This window comes from Arachis stenosperma, chromosome 7, assembly GCF_014773155.1.
Source record: "Arachis stenosperma cultivar V10309 chromosome 7, arast.V10309.gnm1.PFL2, whole genome shotgun sequence".
Lineage (NCBI taxonomy): Eukaryota > Viridiplantae > Streptophyta > Magnoliopsida > Fabales > Fabaceae > Arachis > Arachis stenosperma.
This window is the reverse complement of record NC_080383.1, coordinates 90716236-90736241: the sequence shown is the minus strand read 5'-3', so window position 1 is coordinate 90736241 and position 20006 is coordinate 90716236. Positions and strand designations below refer to the sequence as shown.

The window sequence follows — 20006 nt, the reverse complement described above, 5'->3', positions numbered from 1 at the left end:
CATTCCTTTCAATTTGCTACTCATCACATACATACTTACATACGTATAATTACATATGGTTTATTGTACTTCTATGATCCTTCTTTATGAAAAGAGAAACAAATATTTCTCTATTTATTTTTAGAGTGAGATTAGAACTCCAAAATTCTAGACGAAGATAAGGAAATTATGTGACTTGAATTATAATTCGTTGAGTTAATTTTTTTATCATCTTGTAACATATTTTTAATACGATTTTATGTGATTTCACTAGTAACCGCCCTCATGACTTAAACGTTTTTCATAATTTTATGTGATTTCCATGCTAACCTTAATATCTTAGGCTTAATTGGATCATCTATTTGTTTTATACCTTTCAATTCAAGAGTACAAAACAATATTTGTATTATTATAAAAATATATTTTTAATATTTGTTTATAAGTTTTAAAATTTAGTATTAAATTATAATTTAAAATTTAAAATTTAATATTAACTAAAAAATTAATTCTCTAGCCGGGTAAAAAAAAAAACTTAAAGTCAATCAATAGCTAAAACAAAAAAGTAAAAAACAATGAACACCCAATGACTCAACTCAAAGCACAAGGCAACATACATACCAACTACCAAAAAAATCTCATACAACCAATACTGACACGGTTCAGATTATTATAACGATAGAATCTAATGATTGGTTAGGAAATGCTCTAATTAAATGAGTTTGCAACAAAGTTCATCCATTTATTATGTGAGTTCTCCTTATTATTATAAGTTTATAATTCACTAATTACTACTACTACCTAATCAACGGTATGAAAGACTTCATCAATCACAATTAAGATCCCAAACAATTGTTCAGATCTCGCCTTTTTTTTCTCGTTATTAATGCATTAAATTTTATGGTGATCAGCACACATAAAAAAGTCCTATGGTCTAGATTTTATAATATCAACCATGACAAAGATGCCATCACCATCTAAGAGTGCTTTAAATTAAAGGTGAATTCTGAGTACAGTATAAATGTGAGTTATAAAATATTATTTATATATTAAAATTAATTATTAAAATTAGTTATTATATATTTGTATATAAATATATATATAATTTAATTTATTTTTAATATATATTTTATATTTTAATTATATTATTTATGTATAATAGAATTAATCATTAAAATTAGTTACGAATATAAAATATATGTTATAATATAAATATATATTAAAAATAAATTAAATTATATATACATTTATATATAAATATATTGGTAATTAATTTTAATATATAAATAATATTTTTATTTATATTTTAATATATATTTTACTCTAATAATTAAATTTAATAATTAATTTTAATATATACTTAATATAATTAATAGGTAAATACTCACATATATGATGATGTCTTTTATATTATTATGATAATTATAAATTATTAAATAGTCATTTAATTAAATATGCTAAATTATTTAAAAAATTTAAATTTTCATTTTCACATAAGAATACTTTTGTGCGAGTAACTACTATATTTGCTTAGATGCAGAGATGAATAAAAATGTTGATTTGAGATGCAAAATTGCAATTTCACCAGGACACCATTCAACGAACTTTTTCCATTTCTACCCTTGGTGTTATCCTTTTCAAGTGTCAAGTTTATCCCTCTTCAGTAACCTTAGCAAAACCTTCTCCACATATACACCTCTCTGCACAACCCAATTTCTCTAACAGCTTATAGACCAATTATATTTTATGTGAAAGTTGAAGCTGTTAATTTATATATAATATATAGCTATGATGATTCTAAATTACTCTCTCAAGCAAACACAGTTCATAGATGAGTAAATAAGCAAACATAAGCAATTTGGTACGGCAGGACAATGAAAAATTTGAACAATGTAAATAATGTACTCCACATTTAATTAAATACATATAAAAAATAAAAAATATTTTACAAATTATTTAAATAAAAAAATTTACTCAATTATTCTAAAAAGAAAATCATCACAAATTTTAATTTATCAAAACATTTTACTTCAATATTCTTTTATTTCTCAATCGATTGTCTCTCTCACCTTTATCAATAATCATCTCATCCCATGTCGTTGCTTGACTTGTCATACACTGCTATTAGTGTCGCTCACTCATAGTGAAAATAACCATCCACTTAAGAATAAAAATAACAATCCGCATATCTAATAAATTTAACATCCAACATATTTTAATTATATATAACTAAATCTAATACAATCAAAATAATAATCCACATAAAAAATTAAAATAACTATCTACATACCTACCAAAATAACCATTCTAAACCGTCCATCGAAGTCACTTCACTGAAATGTATGTAGTAGAAGAAATGTAGAATTCATTGTTCATTTAATCTCTTAATTGCATGTCCTTCTCTTAATTTGTGGCGACCATCAATTTGATAATCTATTTCATCAATGAATTGATTAATATAACAACAATAACAAGAAAACAAGATATTGAAAAATTAAAATATAAAAACATAGGTTTGAGATATCTATATGATTAAGTGATTATTAGCCATTTAGCTATATATACCTCTTCTGTTGGACCGATCGATCAAACTCGTGCACATTATTAGTTTACAAATAAAATTTTGGGCAGGTTTGGTATATATATATATATATATATAATAATAATTAACCCTTTGCATCATTCATTATTCATGACCATAGAATTTTATATATATAGATAAAGCTAAATATCAAGTTCCAAAGAAAATAATAATGTTATCTTGTGCGTGCTGTACTGTAAACTGAATATTCAAATAAATTCTACAATCTTGCAACGTCCCTTTCACTACAAAGACAAACGAAACACCAATGAAAGTATGAAACTTTTGTGTTTGCATATTACTTTATTGATTTGATGTATCTTATCTTCTGCATGGCCTTTTCTATAAATTTTCTCTCTCCCATTTAGGGCCAAACAATATTATCTACAATAAGCAATCAATAATATTTTGCACAATTCTCTTATACTTGTTTAGAACTTAGAAGTGTCTCCACTCTCCAATCATCATAAAGCAAATAAATAAATAAAAATTAATAATGGACTTACATTACATTCTTCCAACACTAAATTAAAATATAACTTTTTATAATAGTTGTTATAGAAAACTATAAGATTTTCCTATCTATAATAAGTTCTTCCACCTTTTGGTTGTTTGGCCACAACATCCAAATAGTAGTTCAAGTTAAGAAGCAATATATATATAGATATATCTCGGTTTTAGTGTATGCTTGGTACAAAAATAGACCATGCAAGAGGGAAGGTTCTAAAAGGTGAAAAGCTATGTTAACCCACTTGGACACTATTTTTGTGAGACTCGTTTACATCAAACAAACCGTTTTTAGGTGCACATAGTTGAAAGGAAGAGAGTGCTTTATTGAAGTGCTTTGCTTTGGTGCCAAGGTACTCATTCCAAGTCACTGCCCTATAGAGAGCAGGCCTAGTTGGGCCCACTAGCTTCGCATGTGGACATATCTCCACATTCGATGGGGGCCCATATAGGTAGGCAACCGAAAACCGCTGCTTGCTCCGATTCACCAGAACCCGATGGAGCACACTCGGGTATAACCCGTTTGACAAAATGTGGAAGAGGTCGCCCACATTTACCACGAGAGCACCAGGGATCGGCGGCACCGTCACCCACCCGGTGCTCTCCCGGTGAACCTGCAACCCGCTTATGTTGTTTTGGTAAAGGATTGTGAGGAGGGTGGAATCGGTGTGCGGGGCGAGCCCCATGGCCCGATCCGGATCCGGACAAGTCGGGTAGGAGTTCAATTGCAAGGCAGCGCATGTGTCTTTGAATAATGGGCCCTTATTGGGGCAGGCCCATTTAAGTTCCTCCTTTGAAATGCCGAGAGAGTCCAACATGAGGCCCATTAACTTTCCCGCTAGCTTTTTCATGGTTTCATCATATTCCACGACAATATCACTGAAACGACAAAGAAAGCCAAGTGTTAAGGAAAAAATCACAGCACTGTTGACCAATTAAAAATAGGCTCGGAAGCAAAATAACAAGCAGAAACAAGTGGCGGATTCGCTGCAATAGATCCTCATCACATGCCTAATCTTCTATAGTGTGGGTTCAATAATACTCTCATTATGATGAATTCATTATAAAAAAAAAAAAAAACAAATACCAAAAATTAATTAGCATAATGTGTTTTATTTTGCATATCTTTATGTATCTATACTCTATAGTATTAATGCATATAAATAATATGATAATTGAAAAAGCACGTGGGTGAGGATGTGTGTTTGTTGGTAATGGTAATGGTACCAGTATTTAGCGTAATCCTGGGGCCAGAGTTTTTGGAAATGTTCAAGAGGGGATCCAAGGATGGTGAAGCCCTCGGACCACATGAGCTTGGGGAAGAATGAGGAGATGCGTGCGAGGCCATAGCCGGTCACTCCATCTGGAGAGCGAGCGGCTTTGAGCTTTTGGTGAGTCGAGAGTGAGAAGAGAGTCTGACTGACCCACTGAATGTGGTCAAGGAGGCTTAAGGGCACCCCATGATTCACGACCTGGAAAGCACCCCAGGTCCTGCATGCATGCCCTATAAGCCTGGTTGCGTTTCGGTCAGATAGGTCAATGACCGGAACGCTACCAAAATTGGAAAAAGTAGTATTGATGGCGAGAGCATGATCTCCTGGGTGTGTCCAAGCGTACGAATCCGGTAATTCTTGAAGGGACTTGAAGTCAGGGTGCTTGTGGTGGTGAACCTCCACAGGGTGGGAATGGTAGGCTTCGGAGAGTGAAGGCATATTTAATTCTTAGTATTATATGTATATGTTGTTAGGGTAGGAACAAGATACTAGAGTGTTATAAATATTATGGCAATTGATGGTTTGCTAGTACTTATTGCAATTAGAAAACATAGTACCAAAAGAAAAAAAAAAAAGGATGATGAGGTGAGCACAACATGATTGTGCCAAGATAGCATATATAGAGATCATAGGCCACAAGGCGACAAACTTTCCCCTTACCCCAAACCAAATTATACATGTAGATTAGTAGGTATGAACAATACAATGGGAAAGGACTATCTTGTCCTCAATACATATTGCACACACTAATAAAAGAAAGTGAAATCCAACCCTCTAATGTTATAATTAAGACATGTATATTGTTATTAGATTGTACTAAATATATATACTAATGTTGTAAATAATTGAAATTCCAAGAAAAGAGTAAGGGCCCCTACGTTAACATGTGCCTTTGTCTTGTCCTCAAGTATAAAGAAATTTAAATGAAAGGCTTCCAAGTTGTGTTATGATTTATGATTTATCTCATTCAATTTCGCTATATGACAACACCCACAATACCCCTCTCATTTGGGTTATCGCTCTCATCCCATCCTTACCAAATGTATGCGTATATACATGTATATATACATATATATATAATGATAATAATTATAATAATGTTTTGATTTGGCATGTCACACCATTCAACTCGATCCCAAAACATTCGAATGCTATCACCACTTATTATGATCCGCATCTTATTGGCTATTGCTACCCGCTGGCCGCTAAGGATGCACCTTTTTAGTTTCATCATTCACTTTCTCTTTCTCTGCTCTAGTTCTGCATTCTTCTTGTTCAAGAAACCTGATTTGTTGTAATCTTGACAAAATCGATATGTTAAAAGTGGAAAAAAAAAGTAAAATTAGCCACTAATTAATCATTATATATAAAAATACTTGTTTGACATCTTATAAATTTTTATTATACAATTATAAATAAATTTAATTTTAATCTATTACAGATTTAATTATTTTGTTAATTATTTAGTTAAAAATATATATAAATCAATGTGTGTAAATATACAGAAATACATAATAGTTAATTTAATAAGTTTAAAAGAATGAACAACTTAGTTAATTATAAATATAGTAATTAGTTTTATTTATTTATGATTTAAAATATTGGTTATCAAATGTTTCACCACATTCCAATTAGGAAGAGATACAGTATCATTGCAACATGAATCACGGAAACTGATTCAATTAACTTTCGTCTATTCACCCTTATTCTCTTTCCAAATGACTAAAACATGATAAATCAGAAAACAGAACCATCCAATTTACAAAGAAAAAAAACATCTTAATGCCTAACATAAGTACCATCCACGTAAAAATTTTAGATTCACTCAGAAGCATTTGGCTGATTTTTTACTGAAACCATCTTAATTCTCTAGTATTATTGTTTCAAATATCATGTTAAAATAATTTTAAAAAATTAGTATTTTTTTATTTATTTCTGAAATGTACTTTAAAGATACTCATTAAGAAATACTATATATAGTGTATGTTGATGTCATTGATTAATTGATGATGAATAAGATGATGATTTGGAGGGATAAAGGTTGTGGCCCACCCTGTGGTTGAAAACTTGAAATTGCTCATGACATGACATGCATTCATGGGACAGGCTCGTGTGTGTTCACAATATCACAGATCAGATATCACACATTACATTACTCTTCCTATGATGCACATGCTCTTCACGTGGCCCGGGGACCGATTTGGGTCTCCTACTCAACCCACGGGCCATGGCTTCCCCCATTGATTTGGAATTTTGGATATATAACGATATAACCTAAGGTCCACCATTTCATTTACTTCAAATTTGTTTACCATTACTAGTAACTTATTATGCTGTGTTATATATTATACTACTTCTGGTAAAATAAAAAGAAAAGTAAAGGCAAAACAGTTTTAAGTATACGAGAATTCAAATAGTAAATGAATGAAGAATAATATATGGGGTCCCTTATATATGAATGAAGAACCTCAGTTATCATGCAACGTGGGTCATTTTTTTTTATGTATATTTAAACTTATAATGAACATGTTTAGTGCGTGAGATTCATATATAATTAAGCTAAGCTTGAACATTATTTAATTTTGAGGATAAAATAACATTCTTTAAGTACTAATTAAAATAAGATGGCTTTTATTTGCAGTCAAAGAACATGCATGGTTTGGTGTCTTCCTAAACTGGTAAGGCAAAATTTCTTCTGGAGTCTGTAATAATTTTGACCATACCAATTCTAATTTCAAGACTATGCTCTTCTACTACTACTACTCTACCTAGGTCTCAAAGATTATTACCACATAGGCACATGCATTACTTTTCCTTATAATACTATACATACGTTCAGATATTTGCACTATCTGATACAAAGAGAGATATTTTCAACGGTCAAGAAAGATGCATGACTTAATTAATTAAACTATACTATTGAATTGAAATTATTCTCGTACAATGTGTACAATAATAACCATGATTTTAAGGTTTATTAAGAATTGAACTTTTGATTTTTTGAATTTAGTTTTCTAATACTATATTATGGTACCACTCATTCTAAAAGCTTTAACTGATAGAAAAAAATAACACTAATGGTTATATCTCTAATACTCTATAAATCTTCATTATACACATTGTATAAATATTCCATTGGCTTTTCATACTTTTTCTTTATTTATTGTCCTAATAATTAACTAGCTAGAATTTCATTGAATGTTGTTAATGAAAAAAATTAATAATAACAATATTTTTTACTTATTCATTATTAATTAATACTCTAAGAATATTATAAAATAAAAAAATTTAGAAAAATAAATAAATAAATAAATTCTTCACTTTTAATTTAAAGACAAGTCTCTAATTAATTAAAAATATAAAAAAGTTTCTAATTTTTAAAAACGAAATATCTAAATTATTCTGTCTAAAATATATAAAAATAAATTAGTCTTTTAAAATTTTTTTTTGATATTTTGCATTTTAAAAAATAAAAGACATTTTTTATATTTTAATTAATCAACAAAAATTTTTGTTTTTAAAATAAAAAATTAGAAATTTATTTATCGTTTAATCCACTCCAATCAATTTATGTCATATATGTTAAAATTATATCGTTATAAATATCAATGTATATTATAAATTACACTCAGAGTATTTGATAATTTTTTTCTAACATAAAATAGATGATATAGATCTAGTAGTTAAGATCTTAGTAAATAGTAATAGTTGTTTGATAAAACACTCTATATTATTGAGCGAATGCATGGATATTATTTTGAGGGTTATCTGAAACGTTGATTTAGACCTAAATTTGAGGTCTAAATTTCTTTGTGTAGCAGTGTTTGATTTGATATGTCAAGGTATCACCTGTCCAAGTTTCTCATGAAGAGGTGGGAATTGGTACCTGCAAGAAACTCTGATGCTTAAATTAGCAAGGGCTTTAGGCAGGTTTTTAGTAGATTAGAATGTAAATATATCTGAGGAGTATCAGTGTATTTATAGTAGAGTAAATAACCACCTTTATTAGAGTAGTTCTATTTTTATTGATAGATAACCGTTTCTTTTATCTTGAGAGTTTGTTAGGATCTATCTTTTAGGAAAAATAGAGATAGTTTGAGAGATTTAAAGAGGCAGTTACTTACTTAGATAAGCATAAGCTGTCCCTTTTAACGTGTCTGACCTCTTTAAGGAAGTTGGGTATTCGGTAAAGACCACCCTTTTAGGCGGGCCTTTCATTTGTACTGGACTTGACTTTTGTTTTGAGTCAGTATATGAGCAGTGTCCTTGCTTGAGTCCTGATCTTTTCATAGGTCTGACTCGAACATTTTATGACTTCTGTTTGAAGTTTGAACAGAGTTTGCTTGACTTTAAGTTTTAGCAACTTTGTTAGGTTATGAGTTTTCTTTCCTAGTTTCGACTTCAAGTAGTCGGTCTTTATTAAGTTACTTTTACAATTCATTTTTTATCCGATCTCGTTGAGGTTGTTTTGTAAGAATTGTTTATATAACTTCTTACATTAATTTATACCTCATCGCTTCATCTTGCCGACCATTCGAGGCCAGACAATGATTTTCGTAATTTGTCGAACTTAAATTAATACATTCTAAATAGAAAGTTTCTGAAGAAAGAGATAAAATATTTTTATTAAGAAATTTCTTTACAAATCTGCACCTAGGGGCTTGGTTGCTCATAATTTTCGTGTTGGTGCCTCATTAAAAAATCTTTATAGTTGAAAAAAAGAGTACACTAATACACAAAATTTGCTACTTAGATGTAGTACTTTTTAAAGTTACAAGTGTGTCAAGACCTCGAGAGTTCACCTTTGGAGGTCGTAAAGTCCCTTCTAATTAGGGGCCATATATCCTTCTCCTAATTTATGTATTCCGATGTCATTTTGGATCAGATGAAGTCGTTAGTGGCGAAGCTCCCTTTGATCACCTTTTGGTTGTATCTTAGAGTCATCTTTTGTTTTGGAGCTTCTTCTTTATTCGAGTTCTTTTTCGAACTTTGGGAAGGAGGTCGAGCTCATTTTTCTGGAAACCATCTATCTTTATTAGTGTGCAAACAACATCAAATTCCTTGGCAATTATGCAATTTGTGAGCAACCAATGAAAGATGTGCCATGAAAATTTTCGGTGTTATTCATTGATTTGTTGTACTTGATTTGTGAATCCAATAAAAAAAACTAGATTCATCAATTTATCGTCTGATTGGGTAGCATTTAAATTGACTAATGCTATATTTTTTGGCATAAATTGAAAAGAATGGTTTCATTATTTTTGCCAACAATGTTTTTCATTCTTCCTTCCATTACTAACTAATATGGGACATTTTATTTATTTATTTATTTCATAAAATCTATGTATTTGAAACATGAAATTGCTTCATTATCATGAGTGGGTATTATGATTTTTTCCGTGGTTGTAAGTCAGCACAGATCTCGTTGTCCATCCTATTTCACGAGGAGATTAGCATTAGTCACTTTCCCTTTTCTTTTTTTTTTACGATGGTGATGAATATGTGGCTTCCCATCTACCATGGTTGGTGCCTATGAGTGCATTATTCTCATATCTGTCATTTGGTATATTTAATCCCATTTAATTGTAGAAGTAAAATTATTATCCCTATTTGATATTTTCTGTCTATTGGGAGAAATTTTTACAGAATTTTTGGTATCCATAGAAACTGTATTTCAGTCTCTTTTTAATATGCTTGCATCCTATTTATGTCGGGTGGCTGTCTGACCATTTTGTTGATCATCCGCCATTATCAAGGGTTGAGCTCCAAGTCCCCGACAACGGCGCCAATGTTTCGAGAGTTACCTGAAACATTGATTTGGGCCTAAACGTGAGGTCCAGATCCCTTTGTGTGGCAGTGTCCAACTTTGATATGTCGAGGTGCAGCCTGTCCGAGTTTCTCGTGAAGTGGTGGGAGGTGGTACCTGTAAGAGACTCCAATACTTAAGTTAGCAAGGGTTTTAAGATTTTTAGTAGATTAGAAAGTGAATATACATGAAGAGTGTCAGTATATTTATAGTAGAGTAGATAACCACTTTTGTTAGAGTAGTTCCATTTTTATTGATGGATAACCATTCCCTTTATTTTGAGAATTTGTTAAGATCTATCTTTTAGAGAAGATAAAAATAGTTGAAGAGATTCAGAAAAGCAGTTACTTATTTAGTTAAGCATAAACTATTCTTTTTTAATGTGTTCGACTTCTTTAAAGATGACGGATATGCGATAGATACCATCCTTTTAGACAGGCCTTTTATTTTTTTTTAGTTTGGCTTTTATTTTGGGCGAGAGTATAATATATATATATATATTATACCATGGTGGGGTTAAATTTCCTTCTAACTAATCCAAGATTTTGATTATAATGGTTAAAAGATATACATGTCCTGACTTATAGAGAAATATCCGTACCATACTTAAAGTAATTAAGCATCCAAGAGATAGAGTTCGATGATTGATGTTGCTAACTTCCCCAACATGCACGTGCCATGGCTTAAATTATCACGGCAAAGACAAATAATTATGCATCTTTAATTATTTGATCATGTGACAATATAATAATAATAGCATACACACATAGGTTATATACAAATCGAGAAGCATCATATATGGAGAACCCGAAGACACAGCCATATAATGTACGCGTTTTCCTTCAATTGGACCGTCCTAATTAAACCTGTTTTTTAGTTTGTTTGTTTCTTTTTATCATAATTAAGTGAAATCAAAATTCAAATCTTCCATGACTTCCTTTATTATTAGGTTTATTTTTATAATATAAGGGATAAGTTATAATCTTTGTCTATTGGTCCATTTGAGTAGTATTGCTGAAAACATGAACTTGGCCTTCTATATGTGCCTTCACTACGTAATACGTATATACATACGTAAACCCCGCCGTATGCATGCTATTTACATAATAGGTTGTGACCTTAGCTTCAAATTGAACCAATGAATTTATACAATATAAATTTTAGTGGAAATTCAGCTGTAGTCGACTTCCGTAAAATTGATAGGTGAGAGCCGTTAGATGGTTTAACTGATTTGACTAAATTTTTATTTTACTACTCTCAACTATCAACTTTACGTAAAGACGACTGCATTTGAGTTTCTTCTATAAAAAAAATTGATAAGGATAAACTTTACATGCGTCTGTAACGACAAATTAAACGAGCAACCACATGCTTGAAACTTTAATTTCAATCACACATGAAGAGGCACATACATATTATAGCAAACCAATAGTCTAACACCGTTACCAAATACTATGTAATACGGTAATACCTCTACAGAGCTCAGAGGGTCACTTCATATATTATACAAAGAGCATGTGTATATATAACAAATTTAACTTGATAAAAAAAATCATCACGTACTCCAATGAAGTTAAGCGGTGTGATATTAAATTAATTTTTGCTTTGTTAAATTGGAGGAACTATTTTTCTCGTATAGATTTATGAGCCGAAAAACAAACATACACTAACAAAATTTAATGAAGTTTGTCACGTTATGCAGACAATGCATGCATGTATTTATGTACAAAATAACAAATAATCTCCAAATTAATCGAATAAAAAAGGAAGGAAAAACAATATAAATTATAAATTGTATAAGTTATCCAATGCATATGTCCCCGCTTACAGAGGTGATGTCTACCTCGACATCGATATTCCATATCCAATATCCATATTTTCAGCAGAATACACTTAAATAAATATCTGTCGTCTGTCTCTGCCCCCTCCCCCCTCCACTGTTATAATTTAATATAAACATAAGTAAATTTTGATGCACATTAACCAAAAAAACCGAACACTCATGTACAGTTGTTTTTATGTAAAGTTATTAGTTAAAAATTATTAGATGATTTAATATGTTTAACTAATGATAAAAATTTGAGTACACTCAACTTAACGTAAAATTAATAACTAGATGAAAATTTAGTCAAATTAGTCTCAACTATCAACTTTACATAGGACCATCAAAATGGGTTAAACCCATCGAGCCAACCTGTTTATCCATTTAAATAGGCGAGCTTTGCCTCTAAAATTAAACTCGCTTAAATTTCGGGTTAAACGGGTTGAGCCCAATTAACCCGGAAAAAAATGATGGGTTAAACGGGTGGTCCGTCTATTTTTTTTTTACATTTTTTCAAAAAAATGTTTTTTAGCCAATATTTCTCTTGATTCAACCCGAAAAACCGACCCATCAACTAAAAAAAAATATTTTTAAAGAGTTTTTGACCTAAAAGTAGTATTTTTTGTCAAAATATTTTTCAAAAAATAAAGTAAAAGAATAAACGGATTGACCGTTTAACTCATCGGGTTGACCATAAATAATCCGGACTAAAAAATTATAGTCTGCGAATAAAGTCCGTTTAACAACCCTCACGTAAAGTTAATTTTCACCTAATTAAATTGTTATCTAATATTTCTTAACTAGCAATAACAACTTTACATAAATACTGAATGTGAATTTCCACCAAAAAATAACTGCCATTAGCTATAGGTAAATTTTATATGTCTACTTATTTATATCAGATTTATATATAAACTAAGTTTTAATTAATGTATGTTAACGACTTAACGTAACGATCGCAAAAATTTGGCAGACATAGATCATGAAGATCATTCGTGAATAAACAATTTCGGTTCAACAAAAACAGTTTTTTCGTAAATAAACAATTTTAACTCCAATAACGAAATCAAGGAGTTTTTCTTGGGTCAAAAGAATATGATGTTGGTTTCAACACATAAAACTTACTTCTATACTTACTATTTTTTATTGTTTTTAAAACGGGCCGAAGCCCTACTTCTATAGTTTCTATTGTCATCATGGGGCCGTTCTATTACTAGCTGTAGCCTGTATGTAAGGCAACTTCACGATCAATTGATCATTTGATCATCATTCTTTTCCAGTAAAAAAAATCATTATTCTTTTGAATTTTGATGACAAAAATTTGGCTAGATGTTAACCGTGGGATTATGATTTACGACAGCAATATGGTTATATACATGAATTAAGAACTTTAAGATCCTGAACTTTTTAAATGGTCATTGGTTACAAGGAAAGAAAATAAAACATGGTAATATATATGTATATATCTATCCGTGTGTGTGTGTGTGTTTTTTTTTTTAATTCACAACCTAGAATGCTATGGTTCAACACGATCCTTGGCCAACAAATGAGTTCAGATGTAGTTGTTGAAGTCAATTTCCTTTAAAACAGTATTAGGTTACATAAAATCATTGATAACACATACAAATAAACAATTAAAGAACCCTCCAGCACCTGCAAATTACAATGAACACTCATCAGAAATCAAATAAAATATTGACAGCAGAGTAGGAGCAAATCATGCAGCCAGTGCACAATAGTGGTGGTTAATATGAAATGTCACTGTATTAGTGTTCCTTATGCTGATCCAAATTCAGTAAACCACTTCTCATGACGTTCGATGTCAGCCTGAGAAACACTTCGCTGGACTTTCTTCAAAGCTTCCTCAAAATCACACATAGCAACAGGATCCTTTGAAATCTCATCCTTGGGCATGTTCTTGATCTCATCGCGTGTTTTTCCCGCTATCTTACGCCTCATACCATTCAGGGAAGCATCACGACATACATTTGTCAAATCATCTCCACTATAGCCTTCTGTACGGCGAGCCACGTCATCTATATTGACATCAGGGGCCACCTAGTGCAAAGGCAAAACATGAAAATCTTGTATTTGTTAGATGCTCAATGTCTTTCATTTGAATTCATTGAAGAAATCAATTAAAGGCAATACATAATAATAATATCTTTAAGACTGTGTCATAGGTAAATCACAATGTCCTAACTTGCCTCCACAGTCTTCAAATTGATACGGATCAACTCTTTACGACTCTCAAAATTCGGAAGAGGAATGTATATACGCTTTTCCAGCCTTCGCCTGATTTGATTTGCATCAACATCAAATTGTATCAGTACATTCAAAGAGGTTTCCAAAAGATAGAACTAATTCATCGCATGCTTCTATCACTTGCAATGCAAATTAAGAAGTATAAGAAAAGGATGCAGAAAAGCAAATACAAACCTCAGTGCCTCATCTATGTCCCAAGGGAAGTTTGTGGCTGCCAAAACCATTACTATTTTCCGGGTACCATCTTCATTTGTGGAACTATTGTTTACACCATCAACCTGAACTAGAAGTTCAGACTTCACCCTTCTGGATGATTCATGTTCCCCAGAAGCCCTGATGAATTGAAAGGTAACTCAATCAGAAATCAAATAATCTCAACTGATACTACAAACTCAGGGTGAACCCAAGGGGTAGTTGACAACCATTATCTCCCATCGCAAATAAAAACATGGCATACATGACGCAAAACACAAGATTGTTATGTAAGGAAAAGAACAGCAAAGACTTACCCCCTAGCATTGCACAGAGAATCAATTTCATCAATGAAAATTGTACTTGGTGCATATGCTCTTGCAAGATCAAACAAACACCGCACCATGCGTTCACTCTCACCACGCCATTTGGAAGCTAAAGTTGCGGAAGAAACATTAAAGAAAGTGGTACCGCATTCAGTAGCAACTGCTTTAGCAAGAAGTGTCTTCCCAGTTCCGGGAGGACCAAACATGAGGACACCTTTCCACGGTCTCCTAATCCCCTGTAAGAATCACATATAATGAATTCCACAGGAAAGGTCTTTCCATGACAACAACAATGGGATAGAAATACAACAACAGCCTGCTTAAGGCCATCGGAGCTCAGCATAACAAGAGAATTTGTGTGCATGACTACACAAGCATGAGAGAGTTCCAAGGAAAAACAAGAAACAGTAGCATGCAAGACTAATTCAAATTTCAACATATAGCGAAACAACTACCAAGGGACTAAAAAGCACCAGACATCACAACAATCATAAAGTATAACATTCATCATATACACATCAGAATACTAGAATAGTATGTATAGATAAACCATGAATACCTGAAAATACTCAGGCATCCATAATGGAAGGACAACAGCTTCTTCAAGAAGCCTCTTGGCTTCAGTGAGGCCTGCAACATCATCCCATCTCACTCCGGGAGACGTCTCCAACACGTCCCTTTCGAGCATCTCAGCTAAGTCCGGATCAGGACCTTCATATTGCCCCTTCTTTGTCTTCCCATCATCACCATCACCATTCTATCCATTCAAACAAAAATGTGCACTACTTCATCAAAACACTGAACTATAATACTATATCCATAATACATTATACACTAAACCAATTAACTAATTCAACAAAGATTGCATTTCATCCAAATCAACATGTTGCATTTAATTCCAAGTTCGTAGAGGAAATTGAGCTACACTTACAACTGAATCGGATTTGCTGGATTTTCCAGAAGCAGTGCCTTTCTTGGCAGCGGTTGCGCCCCGGGCTCCGGAGTTAACCCTACCAGCAGCACCACCACCACCAGCCTTAGCACCGCGTGCAGCGGGCCTGGTAGGGCCGCCACGGGCCCAAGCTCCATCCTGCTGGGACTTACGAGTAGGCCCGCGGGCAGAAACAACGGGCCTTCTCCCGCTACCAGACCTAGAATCATCTCGACTGGGCGGTCTCCACACATCGGGATCGTCTAAGGGACCACCTGGACCGCTGGATGAAGAAGTTGGATACTCATCCAACGGCTGAAAAACGAAGTTAGATTTGGTAGAGATCGGAGGTGAAGCAGGACGCCTCCGCCCATTCCCAACAGGAGTTTCCTTAAATGCCCTTCTCTCCGCATCCAGCTGCTTCACCACTTCGGTTTCCTCCGACAGAGCTTTCTTCACGTTCATCCATTTCGCTCGGATTAACGGATCCTCAACAGTGTTTAGGTGCCTAAATTTCCAAAATTAAACCCGATTAGGAGAGCTAATTACTAACTAAATTAGTTGAGTGATTAACGAGGATTGTATGAATTACTTGTTGATCTGAGCAACGGCGCCGTCGAAGAAGATAATGGAAGTGTCGTAGAGTCCTTCGAGAGCGTATTCTCTTGCCAGTTTGAGGTGGTCTTGCAAGCCTGTTAACGAAGCTCCACTCATTCTTCTCTTCTTTCGAGTTTGAAGTGCAGCTGCGGGAATGGGCCTCGCAACGGTGGCGTTTAAGCGGCGAGGAAGGAATTCAGTGAAGGGGGGTGTAAAATGACCGGACAGACCCTGGGAGTTTCTGGTTTGAGATTTAGGCAAAGGTTGGTTTGGGGTTTTAGTGGGCTTTTTCGTGTTTGGAGAGAGTCGTTGGCTGCTGGTAAGTGGTAAGGGGTAACGGACTGGACCCGCAACAACTTTTCATCTCAAAATTTTGGATCTCTGGTTACAACTTACAACCACTCAATTATTCATTTAATTCTTTTATTTATTTATATTGGTATTGAAAATTTTTGTTGCTGAAAATGTTAATCATGATCTAATGACAAATAATTCTATACGATAAAAATATAGATCTTATCAAAATGTGTTTTTTAAATTAAATTTTAATGTAATTTTTTTTATAAATATTATTAGAAAAATAAGGTTATTTTATCTTTAAAATTTGTTACTTTTAAACAATGAATTTTTTATTTTTTGGTGAATGACCCTTTTTTAGAAAAATAAAAAATTTGAAGATCAAATTTTGCTTTTTTTTGTGTAAACATATTTTAAATAATTATCTAAATGTTACAACAAAAATTCGAATCAAATAAATAAATCGTTTAGTAATTAACAAAATGATTTTATTCGTCTATAAAAAATAATATTTTTAACATTCGTGTTTTTTAAAATTATTTTTGTTAAGAATTTATTATTTTAACAATTTATTCTTTATTTAAGTATAATGTTTGGGGTCATAGTTTGAAACCATAGGGGGATATAAACTTTTTTTTAACATTTTTAGTTTTTTCTTAATGCATTTGTTTTTTATTTTGTATTTTTATAATTATTGCTAAAACAAATAAGTAAATTTATATGTAATAAATATATAATTATAGATGTTATATATATAAAATTATGGATATTAAATTAAATATAATAATTTTATATTATTGTCTTCTTAACATTATTTTTAGAAATGTTAAATGACCAAGTAATTTTATAACCAATCTAATAAAATTCTATTATATTTACACAATCTTTTTTTTTCTTTTTCTCTCTTCTTCTTATTATCATTATCATTATTATTGTAATCTCATCTTTTTTTATCTTTTTTTTATCTTTTTCTATATATATTTAACAAAATAAAAATATAGACATTTTAGTCCACAATATAAAAATAATGTAATTACCACGACAAAAAATTAATCAATTTTGTTCAAATCATTCCTACAAATTTTCTCCAAACAGAGAAGTAAGTGTCTTTGAATTGTTTTCGATCTCCAACTATTAACTACTAATTAAAAAAATTTTCATCCACACCAAATACTCTCACCAAATAAGTCATACAAAAATTTCTCACATATAAATTAGCACAAATTACTCATTCGGACACGTATCACTCACAATTTTATTAAACACAGTCTTCCAATGGTCACTTTACTCCCACTCCACCGGTGAATATATTTATAGAATTATTATATTACGGACGATTATTTAGTGGATCTAATATTGTGGAGATATTATTTAATAAATTTAATTATGTGATAACTACTTTTTAACAAGTTTGTTTAGAAAGATTTATGAAAAAATTTTTGTGTTAATCTAAGTTGGCACGTAATTATTTGATTTTATAGGATAAATCTATTAAGAGAGCAAAACACGTATTCTCTACGTACTCCTCATATAATATATGTATATTTAATTTTAAATAGATTCCGATTTATAGTTTTATTTGAGCCGAATTATAGCCAACGAACAAATCAAATGTGATACAGATTGTTGAATCCATCAAAACAATAAATTTTTCAGAAATTTTATTGTTCTCCGCCAATTTCTTCATCTTCGTAACGCACTTTTCTGTCATATCTTCCCCATCAATGTCTGACAACGAGAATATATACAAAGCAAGTAGCTTGGAAAGCTGAATTTCTGTGATAACCGCTCTGATCCGGATCCTGGCAAAGCACGCGAATCAAATGGTAGGCTGATTTCATCATTTTTTTTTGTAGATATTCATTCAGCAGCATCTTCTTAGAACTATGAAAATGGTTGTCAAATGTGTTTTTTTTGTTATCATCATTTTTTTTGTGAAGAAAATTTTATGTCTTAAACTAAGTTGTTTAAGTTGTAATGTTAATGGTTTGATAAACCAAAAGAATTAAAAAAGGGAAAAAAATAAGTTATTTTTATTATTGAAGAAAATAAAAAATTACCTTAAAAATATTTGTTTAGTTATTACACTTTATATATTATGTACTCTTTATGTACTCCCATTAAAATGTCTTCCAATATTATTAATCATTTTTTTAATCGAAAACTATGTCATTTGAACTATAACTCATTGACAATTTATTTTTAATATATAAAAGTAGATGCATGCATGAGTTTACCCACATTATTTTTGACACATCTTTCTCTTTCTACTAATAACATGTCAGCAACATTATTTACTTGGCAAAATTTTAAAATCAACTACTTATTTTTTATCAAATCATCTATTATTTTTAAATCAGCAGAAAATAAGGTGGATAAACTCATGTATCTACTCTTATATTTTATGTTATTTGAAGGAATAGTGATAAGAAATTTATATAAGTAGTTCAAATAGTATGGAATTTGAATATTTGTAACATAAAATTTATTATAATTAATAATATCATTATGACATTTGTAATATAGATGTTTATTACATTTAATGAATTATTTATAAAAATTAATAAATTAATTATTGGCCGTTATAAATTTATTGTATTAATTATAACGGTAAAATATAATAAATATAAGAATATGAATTCAATATCTCTGTAGGTTACAAATTTTTATATAAATGTAATTAATTTTTAATTAATTATTAACTATGATTTACTAATATTACAAGGAACACCTCTTCATGTAATTATAAAAAAAAAATATGATGAACAAATTCAAATATTTGTTACAAGAACGAAAAGTCATAAAAAAATTTTATATATAAAAATTTGTAGCCTACAGAAATATTAAATTCATATTTTTATATTTATTATATTTTACCGTTATAAATAATACAATAAATTTATAACCCCAATAATTAATTTATTAATTTCTATAAATAACTCATTAAATATAATAAACATCTATATTACAAATGTCATAATAATATTATTAATCATAATAAATTTTATGTTACAAATATTCAAATTCCATATTATTTGAACTACTTATATAAATCTCTTGTCACTATTCCTTCAAATAACATCAAATTTAGCACAAAAAATTTATTTTCGAACTACACAACATCTCAAACTTACTCAATGAAAATCATTCTTTGGACAATATCACCAAACAAACAGACAATTAGTTTATCAAAATTCGCATGGTTCGTTTATGTAAAATATTAACACCCATAAATGAAGAGGAGCCTCTTTACTTAAAAATGATTATATTAGATGAAAAGATACAAAATAAACATATTTATTATATTTTTAAATTGATTTACAAAAAATACTTTAATTATTTTTATTTTTTATACTTTTAATATTATTTTATAATACTTTATATATAATTATATTTTAATATCGTTAAACTTAAACTTCTTTCAATATGCTA

At 30.9% G+C, this 20006-nt stretch overlaps 2 protein-coding genes across 2 annotated transcripts; both read right to left on the bottom strand.

The window, feature by feature from the left end:
- Nucleotides 1-3046: 3046 nt before the first annotated feature.
- On the bottom strand, nucleotides 3047-4905 carry LOC130941575 (gibberellin 3-beta-dioxygenase 1-like). The gene is made up of 2 exons (XM_057870129.1): nucleotides 4292-4905; nucleotides 3047-3943 (listed from the first exon to the last, which is right to left on the bottom strand). The coding sequence occupies exons 1-2, from the start codon at nucleotides 4774-4776 to the stop codon at nucleotides 3301-3303; spliced, it is 1128 nt and encodes a 375-aa protein (XP_057726112.1). The 5' UTR covers nucleotides 4777-4905; the 3' UTR covers nucleotides 3047-3300.
- Nucleotides 4906-13525: 8620 nt separating this feature from the next.
- LOC130941998 (katanin p60 ATPase-containing subunit A1) lies at nucleotides 13526-16585 on the bottom strand. Its single transcript, XM_057870661.1, has 7 exons — nucleotides 16273-16585; nucleotides 15681-16188; nucleotides 15309-15506; nucleotides 14741-14985; nucleotides 14406-14564; nucleotides 14174-14261; nucleotides 13526-14024 (listed from the first exon to the last, which is right to left on the bottom strand). The coding sequence occupies exons 1-7, from the start codon at nucleotides 16392-16394 to the stop codon at nucleotides 13743-13745; spliced, it is 1602 nt and encodes a 533-aa protein (XP_057726644.1). The 5' UTR covers nucleotides 16395-16585; the 3' UTR covers nucleotides 13526-13742.
- Between the last annotated feature and the right edge of the window lie 3421 nt (nucleotides 16586-20006).